Here is a 16,141-nt window from a genome sequence, read left to right as displayed (position 1 = left end):
CACAGGGAATTACATTTCATCCAGAAGCCCCAAGCTCAGCCTGCTAGTTTTGGTTGAACTGACATGTGTTACAGAAAGTTGAGCTGAAAACATCAAAAGTCTGCAGTCTTCCTAAGTTATTAGTGATGAGTCAGTCACCTTTGCTGTTTTAAATAAGTCCAACCATCCTCTAGGCTGTGATTCTTACCATGAGATCCTGTACAGGCTGAGCAGTGTTCATTGCATTTAAATTGTTTTTATTTTAAACTGGGTTTGACTGTGGATAGAGCCAAAGCCTGGCTCTGTTTCTGCTGCAACAAGGGAGGGAAATTTCTAAATGATGTATTCTGATTACTTCTTTGGGACCATGGTGCCTTTTTAATCAGGACGGTAAATCTTGTCCCAGGATTCTGTACTTTTGTACGTTGACAGTTGTTGACTTTCCTTTTTGGTGTGTCCCAAATAAATTAATATAACATACCTCTGGGCTTTTGTTTCTTCTTTCTAAAGGGGGAGAAAAGAGGAAACTGAAGCTAAAATAAACCACCTCTACTCCAGCTCTCCCTCCCAGGCTCTTGGAGGAGCTGCAGCTGGACCTACTCTCAGCTGGACTGCATGGGGCAGCAGGAGGGGAGCTGCTAGAAATGGGAGTCTAGGATTTGAGGCCTACCTAGAGCCCTTTTGTACCAACAGTGCTCAAGCAGCCGCAGGTAAGGGCAGAGGGATGAAACCTCTGAGCATGGTGGCAGCATTTCACCCAGCATGCTTGAGGCATGGAGAGATCGGTATCTGAGACAAGGGGAGCGAGGTGGCCTGCCTTCCTGGCATGATCCCAGGGGAGGATTCCCCATTTCTGCCTGTTCTCTCCTGCCTGGTTCAGGGACCTGTTGTATGAGATGAGCACCAAGCAAGGGATGTCCAAGAGACCAAAAGTTTGCAGCATGAGACCTTGACTTGGAAAGGAAATGGGAAAGAAAGTCATGCTGGAAAGGGCCTGTGTGCTTCAACAGCTTTTCACAGGAGGAGGGAATTGGTGTGCATTCCAGGGCTACTTATGTTTTTGCTGGGGGCCGAGTTGCTGATTTAACTGGGTGTGGAGAAACCTTCAGCCTTCACAGAGTTCAGCTCAGATTGAGCTGACCTAGCTTGAACCTTTTCCTCTGGTCTCTGCAAGGGGAGCAACAGAAAAGCTGAAACCATGGCCAGGCTCCTCTGTTCCTCAACCTTGGGCCTTCACAGCTAGGCAGGGCTCATGCCAGCCCCAGGGAGGACTTTACACCCCTCTGCAAGTAAACACTGACTTTTCATGGCCCTTACAAGTACCTTCCAGCTGCCAAGGTCTGCTCTAAGCAAGGACATACAGAAATACCCACCTGAATACATCAGGATGTAAATGCCTCTTAACGTGGCACCTGGAAGCTGCTGCTCTACTTTCTGTGTAGCATTTCAGAAAGGGGAAGAAGAAACACAAAAATAATAACCCAAAATGCAAATCACTGCACTGCTGAGTGGAAAACTGTCTGTGATTCAGAGCACAGAAACAGTCAAAAGGCTGGAATTTAACACAAGTCTGAGCCCAGTGTTGTGGGCTCATGACTCACAGCTGCATTGTGCAGTGCCTGACCTGGAAGGAGCTGCCCTAACTGTGGGTGGGTGGGCCTGGGGAGGGGACAACCGTGGGCTGCCCTGGGGCGAGCACCAGGGTCTTGTCCTAGAGGCACCGGACAGCTTAATACACGGTCATGGTGATGCATTTTGGCCCTGCAGGTGGAACACTGGGGAAAATGGTTTTCTTGGGAAGGGTGGAGCAGAGCTGTGAGAATGTGTCATTGACAGGCTTGTGCTCAGTGTCTGTGGCTGGGCTGCAGGGAGCTCCAGCTCCCATTTCTCCTGACTCCCGTGTTTTGGGGGGTAAAGGGGTGCATCAGGCAGTGACAATGCCATCCCCACCACGGCAGAACTGGGAACTAAAATTCCTGTGTGGGGCATGGGAACCTAGAAGGTCACCTGCCTGACCCCAATTCCATTTCTCCCAGTGCCTCTGTGGGAAGACTCACCCCAAATGCTGAAGGGAGCTCCGGGGTGGGTGTTTCCATGGGTAAACACCTTAATTTATTAAGTAGATGTGTATGAGGGTATTTCCTGCTCTCACAGAAGATGTTGTCTTGTTATTCTTCAGAAGTTTCTAAACAGCAGCCGCTTCCTTCTGGCACAGCTTTGGAGCCAGCAGATACCAGAATTGGGATAGGAGCTTTGGAGCTTTCTCTTTCCTGGACATGTGCTAGCAGAGCAGCCAGTCCCACAGACTTATCTATGCCCGGTGCTCCCAAAAAACCAGTTTGCACCAGTTCCAAGGTTTTTACAATTGTGTATATCCAGTGAAATCACTTTATTGCCCAATTTCCGGGAGTGGGTGTTTAGGAGCTGCAAGCAGTGCCTGCCCACGTAATCCCTGGCCTTGTTTGTGGCACTGGCAGGCTGGAAGGCAGCGATGCCATGCTTCAAGTGGGCTGTTTGCTTTTTCAGCTTTCCTGATTGTACCTGTTCACACGTTTGGTGTCAGTGCTTTCCTATTGGTGGTTTGCAGGCAGCCAGGGCAAACATTCCCATTTTCCCCTGCTCAGAGCAATGCTTCCCACGTGCTCTGGGGCTGAGTTCTTGAATGAGAGAAGCAGGTCCTGCGGAAAGTCCAGAAATTTTGGGGCAATGCCTGGCCAGCCACAGAGACAAGAGAGGCAGGAGTCCCTGTGCCAGGACCCTACAGACCTGCTCTCCCTGGCCACCCAGGGGTGGTCATTGCAGTGTTGGCTGTCCTTCACGCTAACACCACTCTTAATGCCCTGAGCTGGAGGGCAGCCTGACCCCAAATCCCAGTGCTGGGGGTGCAGCGGTGCCATGGGGGCAAGCCCAGACATGCCAATGGTGAGCTGATGTCGAGAGGAACAATCTCAGGTTACATGGCCTCATACAGAAATGAGTGGGTCTGCAGGAGCCTGATAAGGTTTCCACTGTTGGTGGCCAGGGCATATTAAAGGGGAGTGTTGGGGAAGGCTGCTCATCCCCAGCAGCATCTCCGCAGCATGGCAGGGCCGGGTGGTGAGGGGGACCTGTGGCGCCTGCTGAAGCTGCACCGCACTGAGATTGCCATGGCAGTGGATGACATCTTCCCGCTGCTGCATGCCTTAGCTGACCACGATGTTGTCCCCGAGCACATCTTCAAGGTGAGGCTGCAGGGTGGGAGACGATGGCCACGCCATGGGGCTGGCTGATGTCACCGACAGGCTGTGATGGCACCGGTAGGAGACGCTGAGCCGAACGGAGCATGAGGGTTCCCACCGTGCCTTCCATGGACTGCTCACCTGGCTGTTGGGCCAAGACACTGCTGCCATCCGGGACTTCTGGGAAGTGCTCTTCAAGGACTACAACCTGGAGCGGTACACACGACTCCGGCCCCTCCGCAGTGCCTTCCCCAGAGGTAGCAGGAGGGCATCCCTGGCTCCCTTCCCGGCTTTGCTGGTGGGCAGGGGTGACACCCAGGCACAGCTGTGCCTGTCCCCTTCACAGAGGTGGAGCTGGGGCGGCAGCACCGTGGCAGGCGTCTCTCCCCCAGCCCCATGGCACCGCACAGACCCCAAGGCAAGAGGAGAGCACTTGAGGAGCGGGATGGAGCCCGAGCTGTGCAGCCCTCCCCACAGCACACTGCCAGCCCTGGTATGGAGATACATAGTGGGATGGAGATGTGCTGGGGGGATCCCTGAGGTGCAGTGTTCCCTGATGCCCACCCTCACAACCCTGCAGGGCCCCTGGTGAAGGTGAGGACTGTGAAGAAGCCAGAGGGTGTGGATGCCCTTCATGCCCCTCGTGGCGGTGGTGAGTGCCTAACCCCAATGGGGCAGTGTCTGCCTGGGCACTGTTTGCCTGCAGTTGATGCCTGCTCCGCTAAGCCAATCCCTGCCTGCAGCCCTCCAGGCAGCAGCCACCTCTGTGCAGAGAGCAGTGGCTGTGGCAAGCAGTGAGGTGCCTGTCACTCAAGGGACCATCAAGGGCATCCTCATCAAACACACACTGGAACCAGGTAGGACCAGCTAACATCCCACCCAGTTTAGCCTCCCAGATCCAGAAGATGCCCCCAGGAGGAGGGGTGGAAGTAAGGGCACTGCTGTTGGCCTCTTGCAGGCAGCTCCAAAGTGGGCAGCAAAGCTGGGGACGAGCTGTATGCCACAGCCACCTGTGAGGAGCCGGGTGCCAGGAGCAGAAGCCGCAGCCTGAGGCCTCCTGCCCAGCCCAAGGCATCCCAAAGTGTACAGACTCCTCCCCACCTGCTTTCACCCCCCACTTCTGCAGCTGCCCAAGGCTATGGCAGCGGGTTGTCCCTGCCTGGCAGCATGACCATGGCCTGGGAGTGTCCACCCATGCCAGGCTGTCCCAGCAGCTCCCCCAGACCCCTTGCTTGTCTTGTCTGTAGAGTGGGGAGCCCCGAATGCACCCCCAGGACCAGCTGCTGACACCCACTGTGCACAGCCAGGACCCTGTGCCACACCAGGTGAGCCCCTGTGCATCCCTGAGAGGCACCTGGTGAAACAGGGACCATTGGAGTGTCCCTTGCATGTCCCTTTGCTCAGCTGAGCACAGGCAACCTGGGGCTTAGCTGCCAGCCATCACAAGGCTACAACTCCCCAGAAACAGGCAATTCCCACCCTGACTGGAGTTGGTGTGTTTGGTGCAGGATGGGTGATGCAAGGGGAAAGGGTGATGGGGATGACAGGCTCTAGGGTCCCTCTCCAGCATGAGCCCCAGCACTGCTGCAGTCTGCTGGCTGGTGGTGACCCCCCGCCTGCTCCCCTGGGCCAGGAGAACGAGGACGAGTGTGCGGTGTGCGGTGACGGTGGTGAGCTCATCTGCTGTGATGGCTGCCCCAGGGCCTTCCACCTCGCCTGCCTGGTACCCCCATTGCCCCGTGTCCCCAGGTGAGCCACAGGGTGCCATCAGGACCCCGGTGCTACTCTGGCTGTCCCTCACTGCCTGGCTTTGGCTCTGCAGTGGGACATGGCAGTGTGGCTCTTGTGTGGCGACTGCGGCTGAGTCAAGCAGGCTGCAGGAGGTGAATGCAGCTGTGGAGAGAACCCCGGACACCCTGGGGGAGGAGGCATGTGGAGCCCAGGGCAGCGGAGGTGATGGCGGTGTCTGCAGCCATTGCTTCACCCAGATCCCTGCACCCCAACACTGCTCTGCACCCAGCAGGGACCCCAGGTGAGTCTCCTGTCATCATCCCCCACATCCTAGCCTTAAATCCCCCCATGGCTGGGAAGGGGGAGGCTACACTGATGGTCTCTGTCACCCCTCCTGGTTGTAGGAGGCTGCTGCTATGCCCATCCTGTGTGACCACCCCAGACACAGGTAGGCTGGAGAGCACCACAGTGGCCAGCAACCACCCACTACAGGCAGCAAAGGTTGGTACCACCAGCAACTAGCCCCATGGAGGAAAACAAGCTGGGTGAGGCAGTAGTGATGGGTACAAAGGGAATGATAAGGCTGAGGAATGTTATCTCAGGCTGGGTGAGGGACTGGCTGACTGTTCCTGGAGGCAATTTAGTGAACCAGAGAACTGGCTGTCCTTGATTTGGAGAAGACTGAGGTTCTCAATGACTTCTTTGTCTCAGTCTTCACTGGCAAGAGCTCTAGCCACACTGCTCAAGTTCTACGAGATAGGCCAGTGCCAGCCTTATGAAGTTTAACCATGACAAGTGCAATGTCCTACACCTGGGTCAGAGCAATCCCAGGCACAGCTACAGGTTGGGCAGAGAAGAGATTCGGAGCAGCCCTGCGGAGAAGGACTTGGGGGTGTTAGTCAATGAGAAAATGAACATGAGCCAGCAGTGTGCACTCACAGCCCAGAAAGCCAACCGTATCCTGGGCTGCATCAAGAGGAGCGTGACCAGCAGGTCGAAGGAGGTGATCCTGCCCCTCTACTCTGCTCTTGTGAGACCTCACTTGGAGTATTGTGTGCAGTTCTGGTGTCCTCAACATAGAAAGGACATGGAACTGTTAGAACAAGTCCAGAGGAGGGCCACGAGGATGATCAGGGGACTGGAGCACCTCCCATATGAAGACAGGCTGAGAAAGTTGGGGCTGTTCAGCCTGGAGAAGAGAAGGCTGCATGGAGACCTCATAGCAGCCTTCCAGTATCTGAAGGGGGCCTACAGGGATGCTGGGGAGGGACTATTCATTAGGGACTGTAGTGACAGGACAAGGGGTAATGGGTTGAAGCTTAAACAGCAGGGGTTTAGACTGGATCTAAGGAAGAAATTCTTTACTGTTAGGGTGGTGAGGTACTGGAATCGGTTGCCCAGGGAGGCTGTGAATGCTCCATCCCTGGCAGTGTTCAAGACCAGGTTGGATGAAGCCTTGGGTGACATGGTCTAGGCTGAGGCACTCCTGCCCATGGCAGGCAGGATGGAACTAGATGATCTTACAGTCCTTTCAAACCTAAACTATTCTATTAAGCTGTACTGGGGAGGGAGGTGAGGGGGGTAGGGGGCTAGAGACATGGGGCATGATATGAGGCTGCACGAAGTGACAGATTGAACCCAGTCAACCAGCCTTGACCCAAGGGCTGCAGGGAGAGGGCAGGCAGGAAAGCTGACAAGATGTGTCTCCTCCTGCAGGCAGAGGATGGCTCCCTTGGCAGTGACCCTGTGCTGGGCAGGAATGAGCTTGACGCCCTCCTGGGTGAGGTATGGCACTAACGAATAGCAAGAGGCATAGTCCATTCAGGGGACTATGTCTCCAACGTGACCTACAGGATGATGTTAGGGAGGGGGCAAGGTAGAGATAGACAGGACAGACAAGGGGGCAGGAATTCTGGATCTGGATAACGACCTTGGGGCTGTCCTGCAGGGTGCCTGGGACGGGATCCTGCAGTGGGCATTCCAAAGCATGGCACGGCCCCTTGCAGACACCCATGGGCTCTTCGCCTAGTGCCTGCTGCCCTGAAGGCAGCTCCCACAGCACAGGCTGTGGAATGGCGTTGCTGCAGGAACTGCAGAAGCATGATGGCACCCCTGAAAACAAGTAACAGCATCAGACACTGTGACCATCAAGCCAGCACTCCAACTACGGAGACAAGTCCAGAAATGTGGGTACAGCTGACGACTCTAGGTAAAGTGTGGACAGGATAAATAAACATCATGATCAGAGAATATACAACAAGGGAAAATTATTTTAAAACTATACAAAATATTTTAAGCTTAGGTGTAAAAAAAGCCGAAAGTACTTAAAAGACTGAACAGCAGAGAAAAAAAAATAAAAAATTAAATCCCACCCATCAAAGTGCCGCTAATGTTGCTGCTCCCCAGCGACATTCTTTCTGTTTTGTCTGTATTATTTCCCTCCAAGTGGTGGGATTACTACTTGGCCTTGTGAGTCCCCCAGAAACACGGCACGGGCGCCCCCCGCCGACCTGCCCCTTCGCAATACCCCAGCAAGAAAAAAAGCGGCTGACATGACTCGCAGGGTCCCCTGTCGGCTGGCAAAAGCCGACAGCACCCGGGATTCCCAGGCGGTCTCCCATCCAAGTACTAACCGAGTCCGACCCTGCTTAGCTTCCGAGATCAGGCGAGATCGGGCGTTTTCAGGGTGGTGTGGCCGTAGGCAGTCTTTTCTCTGCCTCCATCGCACTCAGGCCCTCTGCACACCCTCCCGATCCGCACTCAGCCCCAGCGCCCGAAGCCACTGACACCTTTGTGATGCACTCCAGCCCTGCTGGCACTCCTTGGAGAGGAACACAGCTACCTCAGCCACATACTCCTTTGCTGTACGTGCACTCGACTAAAGGCTGGGTACAAGAAAATATTACATTCTTCTCAGTTGTGCACAAGTGCACAACATGCTCTTGCCCAGCACTGTGGATCTTTGTTTTCACTTATGAATTGTACCAGTCTGACAGGGAACCATGTTCCTTTGCTTCAGGTGATGATACAGGGCACACTGCAGAAGCATCAGGCTTCAGTTTGGAGCAGGCAATTTGTTTACATGGCCATAGATATCTCAGATCCTAGCAAATGCTCCAGAAACAATATGCCTTAAGAATGGAAATGGTTTCATGTGTTTACAGGAGAAGTGGAAGTGAGAAAGAGCTTGTGAAGGTGTGAACATAGCACCTGATGGCCTGAGGAGGGGGCTGCCTGCAGTATATTCAGCATGGCCTCATCTGGACTTAATGAGCTTGAGTGATTGGAGCAAGATGGGACCTGGCTGGCTTTGTGCCTCACACCAGGTCAGAAGGAGCCATAGATCAGGCCTTCCTTTGGAAGGCAGAGCATGCAAGGAAGTGGGTTGCTTGTTTCTAGCTTGTTTTTAAAATGCAGATGAAGGAAAACAGATAAGTGGTCCTCTCTGCTCTGTAAGCAAATAGATTCTCCTTCTGACCTGAGCTCAATGAACTGCTTGGCAGCCTTGTCTTGTGAAAAGCATGGAAAATGGGTTCAGTGCACAAGGTTGATTGGTCATCCTGTAACACAGTGAGGGAGATCTGGTGTCTCCTGGAGTTGGTGATGTGCCACTCATGTCATGCACAACTTGTCTGCTGCTCTAGAGGTGGGTATGGAAGGCTTCTTGCAGGGGATGGGGCTATAGGGTTGTAAACACAGCACCCTAACACACTGAAAAAGGAAAGAGCCCTCGTAGGGGACAGCTTTCACATCATCCTTCATTCAAGTCCTGTGAAATGCTTTCTCTCTGTAGATACATGGCTCTTGCTAGTCCTTACCCTTCAGGATATCATCTCTTACCTTGCAGTTTCCTGTGTGGTGAAAGGAGAATTTCACATCAACTGCATCTTTTGACAAGCAGGCCAGGCCTGAAGCTTAGCACTCTGCCATTAACTTATGCTCAGTGTACAATGGACAAACTAACCTGAGGGAAAATTTAAGCAATGAGAATCTGCAAAAGCAAACAAACACCTCATCAAGGTGTGCTCTGGGAAGACAACACAGGTGTTTGCAGAGGCAGAATGTAAGGTGAGCAGGGAAAAACTGCTCTGGGCAATGGGCTGGAAAAGTGTGTCTCTAGTGCAACTTCTTCCGAGTAACTCGGAAAGTGAGAGAAGGGAAAGGGCAGAGGGAGTGAGCTGAGAGTGGTTTGGAGTGAGTAACTTCTGGCAGAATGTAGATCTCTTTAAACAGAAACAAGTATTTCCCCAAGCCCAGTGAGCTTGGCTTGTCCCCATGCCAGCCCTGAGTGTGCTGCTGGTTTGCAAGGTCAGTGTGCATTGAAAGCTGTGCTTCTGGGGACAGAAGAAGCTCAGAATGTCTTTGTTTCTATTCAGGCAAGTATCTTGCAGTATATGAAGTACTCCTGATTTCATAGCACTTATAAACTCAGCTACAGATACTTTGGCACTGAAAAGCCTGTCTTACAGTCTTATTCTTATTGATTTACTAGCGTGTCGTTTTCATTTTTTAATAGAAAACCCCTTTTTAAAACAAACTAAACAAAACTCTATTTAGGCAAATCATATTAAAGAAATTGATATATAGAAATAAGACAGAATTGAGCAGTAAGAGCTCAATTCAATCTTATTTCTTTTACTGTTGCTCTGATTAATCAATCTTCTTTTGTTCCATAAACATGTTTTTATTCTACCATCTTCTGTGCTTTTTTTGCAAAGTGAGTTTATTTTATGATGAATTACTGTGATATCTTAGATAATGCTGATAATAAAAAAATCTTGGATGTTAGTCCTCCTAATTGCATGCTTTCAAATGTTATTATATTTTCCCTAGACCTATCTTATGACACTCTTTTGATCTATATCTTACATATGTTCAGTAGAATAACCATCTAATTGTAAAAATTGTGAGGTTTGTACTGTGTTTGTATAGATCCATCTATCACATGCAATGATGAGAAGGCTAATGGGAGCATGATCGTGTTCCCTTTCCATGGTTTTCAGTGAAAAGAAGCATGACTTTGCTTTAGCACAGTGAGAGATGATAGACTTTGATGTGATAAAACAGACTTTTTCACTAAAAATTACCTGCACTTCAGTGAGTGCAAGGGATTGAAAACCATGTGGATAACAAGGATATTTAAGACTTAAATAACTTTATTCCAAACCTTTTTATTCCCTTTTGCTTCAGGAAGAACAGCAATGCCTGGTAAACATGAATTAAGAACAAACTTCCTGCTGCTTCAGTAGTGTCAGTCAGATGAGGCTGCAGTTGCCAACGTTTCAGTTATTACTGAGGTTGTTAACAAAGGCAGAGAAAAGAGAGTCCTTCAGCAGACATCCCTGTATCGTCATCAAGCTCTAAATAGGCATTAATGAAATCTAACCTGCCTGACACTGTTTTAGAGTGGGCAGAATAGGCACAGAGAAACACACAGCCCTCCCTGCAAGGTCATTGTAGAAGGCCTTGTGCAGGAGTGCCTCAAATTACCAACAGTATTTGGGTTATGTGGATGTGCAAGATAGGAATTTGTTCTCCTGTGTGGGAGTTGCTTTGTTTTGATGCGAGCAATCATCAGACTTCGGCAGCTCTCCAAAGCAAAGGCAGGTAGTGATACAATGCTTATATAGATCTACTTCCAGTTCTTATGATGAAATGGGATCATGTGCACTTTGACTTTAATCCTCTTCTACTGTTTATTTTACATCTTTCTTCTAATAGATACTGAAATTCTTGCTCCATTGTTCATCCAGTTTGGGCTGTGTGACTGTGTCAGCTAATAATTTACAGCAAAATAGGATCCTCTGCGTTCATTCTTCCTGTATCTCCTTTGACAGGATGTTTTTTCTTCTTGGATCACAGCAACTGCTGCTAGAAGTGCTTGTGGTTGGCACTCAGTGCATTTTTACTACATCTAGATCATAAGTGTGACACTTGAATGAACCCTCCTCACCAGTGGGTTGATGTCTTTGCCTTCAAAAGCACCCCAGGCTTTTAAATCTCATACATGGGAGGTATTTTGCAAAGGTTCATTATATGTGAGCAGTAGGCTTTGACTTATTTGGTGAAAACATTCTTATTGTGTGTAACGCTGGCTGCTGTGGGACTGTAGGCAATGAGAATTCTCATCTTTTAGGAGCATTGAATGTGATGTGGCAAATGTGCTGCCATTAGGGTGTAGCAACTGGCATCCTTTGAGCTTGTTAAGATCTTCAGCTTCATTTTTGTCTTTGGTTATAGCTGTGGCTCAGTGCACTGTAGGTGTGCAGCTGGGGCATGCTGTCTGCTACAGAAGCCGTCAGCAAACTTGTGGTGGTGTCTCATAGGGGCATTTGAGGTCTGGAGCATCTCCAGTGGCTGGGGGAGGCCAGCCCTGTGGCAGGGGCTTTCTTCCTACTCTTGTGTGGACTTGGATATCAAATAGTCTCTTTTACTGTCATTTACTTGAGCTTATTTATATCTTAAAGTGGAGTAAAGACCACTTACTCAGAAGTAAAGCAGCTTAATGTAGTCTAACCAATTCACTTTAAATCTGTACCTTTTAGTTAACTCAGACTGGTTTCCCTCTGTGTGTCTTCAGTGTCCTGTACCATGGCAGATTTAGAGTGATGTCTTCGTGTTTTCCACAGGTGCTAATTCTTACGAGGAAAACTAACCAAAAGGTCAGGAATAGCTGGGAAACTCTGCAAATACCTGCCATACTCAGTTAAGGTCACGGACATGTTTGTACTGGGCTCTGTCCTGCATTCAGTCCCTGACATGAGCAGGCAGTAAAAGCTGATGTAGGGAACCATTGCTGTGTAGTGCAAAGATGATGATTCAGCCTGCAGAAGTTATTCCTTTGCTTTTTTTTTTCATTGACCATAATTGGGAGCTTACACATCCATCCTCCAGGTGTAGGAACGGAAATGCTCACAAATACTCTGTGTGTGTGGTGTGGCACTGGGTGTCATGGACAGGAGAAGGACATGGATGATGTCCTAAAGCAAGAGGGACGTGGGACATGGAGCTGTTGGAGTGAGTCTAGAGGAAGCCACAGAGATGCTGCAGGGGCTGGAGCAGCTCTGCCCTGGAGACAGGCTGAGAGAGCTGGGCTGGTTCAGCCTGGAGAAGAGAAGGCTCCTTAAGGGGAGACCTTAGAGCAGCTCCCAGGGCCTAAAAGGGGCTACAGGAAATCTGGAGAGGGGCTTTTGACAAGGGCCTGTAGGGACAGGACAAGGGGGAATGGCTTTAACCTGACAGAGGAGAGATTTACATTAGACATTAGGCAAAAGTTCTTCCCTGGGAGGGTGCTGAGGTGCTGGCACAGGGTGCCCAGAGAAGCTGTGGCTGCCCCATCCCTGGCAGTGTTCAAGGCCAGGTTGGAGAGGGAGCAACCTGCTCTAGTGGAAGGTGTCCCTGCCTGTGACAAGAGATTGGAACTGGATGAGCTTTAAGGATGAGCTTCCAACCCAAGCCATCCTGTGATTCTATGTAGGATTCTATGATGTGCAGGGCCCATCAGGAAGTCTCACATCCACTTCAGGAGAAATTGGATTGACCTTTAATGTAAAGGCAGTGCAAAATAATTGCAACTTTATTAGGCTAGAATCTGGTTCTCCAGTGTGTATTCAAATAGCTGCAGCCATGAACTCACCAGGGCAGAGGCTAACTGGGTGTATCTGATAGCTTGGAGGCACTATTTCCTGGTGAACAAGCAGTGATGTCTGAAGGTGGTTCAGCAGCAGCTATGGCTCAGGGGTATCTGTACTGCCCATTGAGAGAAATGCAGCAGCTTTGCTTACAGAAGCCCTGGGCTGGTGTGGTCAGCCCATCACATACCCAGTTTGGTTGAGTGCTTTTCTGCCTCTAACTCCCTTTATTCGACTTTTATCTGGGATCATCCTCCTAGTCCCATGAGTGTCCTTGTCCCCTCTCCAAACAATCAATAGTGTGGAGGAAACAGTCCCAAGAGGAAACAGTCGCTCAACTGAGATTCCCAGATCATCCTGGGGATTCAGGAATTAACCCCAGTGAGAACTTTGTGCCTATATCTCCCAGGCAGCCATACATACACTCAGCTGTGCTCGCTGGTCCTGGATGCTACTGGGCGATTTCCATAGCCATTGCTGAAGGTGCCTATCTTACTCTCCCAGCAACATGATTACTCTGTTATTCCTGCACAGTCTGTATCAGCAATATCAACCAGGAATTTGCAGCGTCCACACTGACCTCTACTTAAACCTGTGCTTATTGTTTGTTGCCCTGGTCTCTCTGCCATTGATAAATGTAGGTAATGGGTTTGCAGTGTGCTCCAGGGGAAGCTCTTAACCCTTCCAGGTGTTACTGTGCTGTCTGCTTTTGGTTGATGTTCAAAACTCAGGTCAGGAAATCTGTGGGCACACACAATACACCTGGGTGTTGCTTGGGAAGGTGCTTAAATTGACCTCAGGTGTATCCTGTGTGTAAAGTAGGTTGCCAGGGGAAGTCTGATGTGTGGGGTGGAGGGGGGGGGGGGGGGAATAAGAGCTTTAGAGTCCATGAGAGTTTGTGGCATAAGAAGACTCTCCCTCTGTGTGCATGGGCCTGCTTGGCAAAGGCTGAACAAAGAGAAGTGGAAGCCCAGCAGAATGTTTCACACAGTAAGTCAGGAGGATGCCTGCTGTAGGAGGTTTGCCTTGGAAGCTGTTCCTGGGGCTTAATGAGGATTTCCTTGAAGCTCTGAGGCAGTGGGCAGTGATAGAGTGGCTGGTCTAACATGAGCTTGTGGTCTCTCCTAGTAACAAAAAGGAGTTTGGACTGGAGAGGAAATACTGATGTTTATCAAGGAAAATAAATGTCTGGTGCTGCCATCCAGAAATGTTGCAAGGTCAAGTTGAATTTTAAGGAAGTTTTTTTTATATTCCTCTAAAGTGACTCTTAGAATTATGCTTAAAAGCTTCTCACTGCAATCATAAAACCCAAGAACAGGTTATCTGTATTCATAACAGAAATGTTTTCATTTAATCTTTGATTTGGAGCTTAGGCTTTCTTAAACTCCCCATGCATTCAGTGCCTTGTCATGGAAACAAGAGTGAGGAAAGCAAGTTGCCAACTTTGTGTTCCATTTCAGTTTAATGCTCGTCCAGGAGAGGAGCACAGCTTTCTCCTGGCAGATTTGGTGCTTTCATTCCACAAATCAGGTTCTTTACACCAATGTAACAGTCCTGAATCCAGCAGATCTGACTGCAGCACGGGAAGAGGTGGGGAAGAGCAAAGCTGGAGACAGGGCTTAAAATGACTTGAGGCAAAAAAGCAGCAACGATGGTGGTTTGTCACATACAAACATCTGCCTCGTGGGTTTCCCCATGTGCTGCTACTTGGTCTAGACCTAGTGAATTAGGATGTGCTGAGGCTTAGGAATGTCATTGTCCAGGTGACAAAGCCCCAAATTCCTCCATCTGAGTCCAAGACAAACCTTTTCTAGTGCCCTTGTGAAATGCTGCTTGAGCAAGGTCCTGCTGGCTGGGTTTGTTAGGGTCCAGGTCTTGTGCAAGAGGGCAATTACTAAGTGCCTCCGAGATTTCTATATTTGCATAACTTTATATGTGTATCCCAAATCTGCTTTTGGTGAAACTGAGAGGCTCTTCTGTCTCCTGCTGCAGCCCAAGCAAAGCTGAGCCAGCAGTGGGGAGCAAAGACAGGAACTGATTTCAGATAGCTGGGGTTAGTGTCAGGAGCACAAATGCAATTATTCCTGAGGCTGGGAAACCTTCCTCAGGATTTCCAGGAAGTAAGCAAGTGTGCCTGCATGTGGTGCACAGAGGACTGTGGAGACTCACAGTAGCTATGGCACATTTCTTCTGTGACCACAGCATTCTTGGCACCCGATTTCTTGCCTGGGACTAAGTGTGATTTTATGGCTAATGGAACACCTTATGCACAGGGAAGAATAAAACATCTCTAAGGAATGGCTTTTGCCTCCAACCGCTAATTAACTGCAACCAGAATTCCATCCTTCTGCACAAGAGAGGTAGCTGGAGGGAGCTGAGCCTCATATTTGGATTCACCTGCTCAAGGTTTTAGGTCCCACCTACACTGCCCCTCTGCTCACTTCTTGTCCAAGCAGAGATTCAAAGGCAAATGTCTATGGATTACACAGCTAAGAGATGGAACTCTTTCTTCTCAGGGTACATGAAAACTCAAAGAAGTCTTCAATGGCATTAATACTTTTTATTATTGCAGCTTGAAAAGGGTTCACCCAAGTAGTATCTTTTTCTAGTTGAGTATTTGCTTTTCCCCAGCCTTCCCCCTGTGCTGTTTCACCTTTCAGTCCCTCAGTTACTGAGGCACAGTTTGGGCTGACCTGGAATGCTGTAGAGACTTCCATCTCACTTGGCTGTGCTACAGGAAAAGGGAACCAGATGATGAATGTTAGAACCATTTGTGATGTGCAGAATGTGTTGTGTTACCATGAATGCTTATGCATCGAATTGCATTCAAAACCACACAGCTTCAACCCTAAGCGCAGGATACTACCATATGCCTTAATGAGTTGGGTTTACACCAGCATTATCCCAAGTTTGCCTGTTCATACAGAGGGGGCACTAGCAGCTCCCTTTTGGTGGATCCAAATGAAACTTCAGATCCTTAGGCTGTGCTCTCAGTTCTGCCCAGCTCTAGGAGGTGGGTGAAGATTTGCTTCTGCAAGTCATCTCTTGTTTTCCAATAAATGGGGGCTGTGGAAAATCATAGAATCACAGACGGGTTTGGGTTGAAGGGACCTTAAAGCTCATCCAGTTCCAACCCCTCACCGTCAGCAGGGACAACTTCCACTAGTCCAGGTTGCTCCAAGCTCATCCAGCCTGGCCTTGAACACTGCCAGGGATGGGGCAGCCACAGCTTCCCTGGGCACCCTGTGCCAGTGCCTCAGCACCCTCACAGGGAAGAACTTTTGTCTAAGATCTAATCTAAATCTGCCCTCTGTCATCTCAAAGCATTAAAACCATCTCCCACGGTAAGTGTATTAGCAAGAATGATACTGTGGAAATTTGACCAAAAGCACTTAAAGCTGTCTGTAACCAGATGAAGGTGATCTTGAGCTGCGTCCCATTGGAAGGCGATTGCACAGCCCCTGCAGGGACCTTCATTGCATGGGCAGAGGGACCAGGCCTCACTGTTATTGACTGCTTTCTGGAAGCTGTGGTTTCCAATATTAACACAGACTTCTGCCAAAGCATATAGGGAGGCAAGAG

The 16,141-nt window shown here is 49.8% G+C and overlaps 1 protein-coding gene and 1 non-coding gene across 2 annotated transcripts; one reads left to right on the top strand and one right to left on the bottom strand.

Annotated features, from left to right (window-relative positions):
• Positions 1-2,975: 2,975 nt before the first annotated feature.
• LOC101875361 (autoimmune regulator) lies at positions 2,976-7,170 on the top strand. The gene is made up of 12 exons (XM_031043657.2): positions 2,976-3,200; positions 3,280-3,454; positions 3,544-3,690; positions 3,778-3,849; positions 3,941-4,054; positions 4,156-4,280; positions 4,445-4,522; positions 4,831-4,946; positions 5,020-5,229; positions 5,333-5,429; positions 6,645-6,713; positions 6,877-7,170. The coding sequence occupies exons 1-12, from the start codon at positions 3,060-3,062 to the stop codon at positions 6,955-6,957; spliced, it is 1,425 nt and encodes a 474-aa protein (XP_030899517.2). The 5' UTR covers positions 2,976-3,059; the 3' UTR covers positions 6,958-7,170.
• Positions 7,171-7,512: 342 nt separating this feature from the next.
• On the bottom strand, positions 7,513-7,631 carry LOC115945496 (5S ribosomal RNA). Its single transcript, XR_004079823.1, has one exon. It is a non-coding gene; the product is annotated as a 5S ribosomal RNA (ribosomal RNA).
• Between the last annotated feature and the right edge of the window lie 8,510 nt (positions 7,632-16,141).

The sequence above is a fragment of the Melopsittacus undulatus genome, chromosome 6, assembly GCF_012275295.1.
Source record: "Melopsittacus undulatus isolate bMelUnd1 chromosome 6, bMelUnd1.mat.Z, whole genome shotgun sequence".
In the NCBI taxonomy this organism is placed as follows: Eukaryota; Metazoa; Chordata; class Aves; order Psittaciformes; family Psittaculidae; genus Melopsittacus; species Melopsittacus undulatus.
This window is presented reverse-complemented; position numbering and strand designations above follow the sequence as displayed.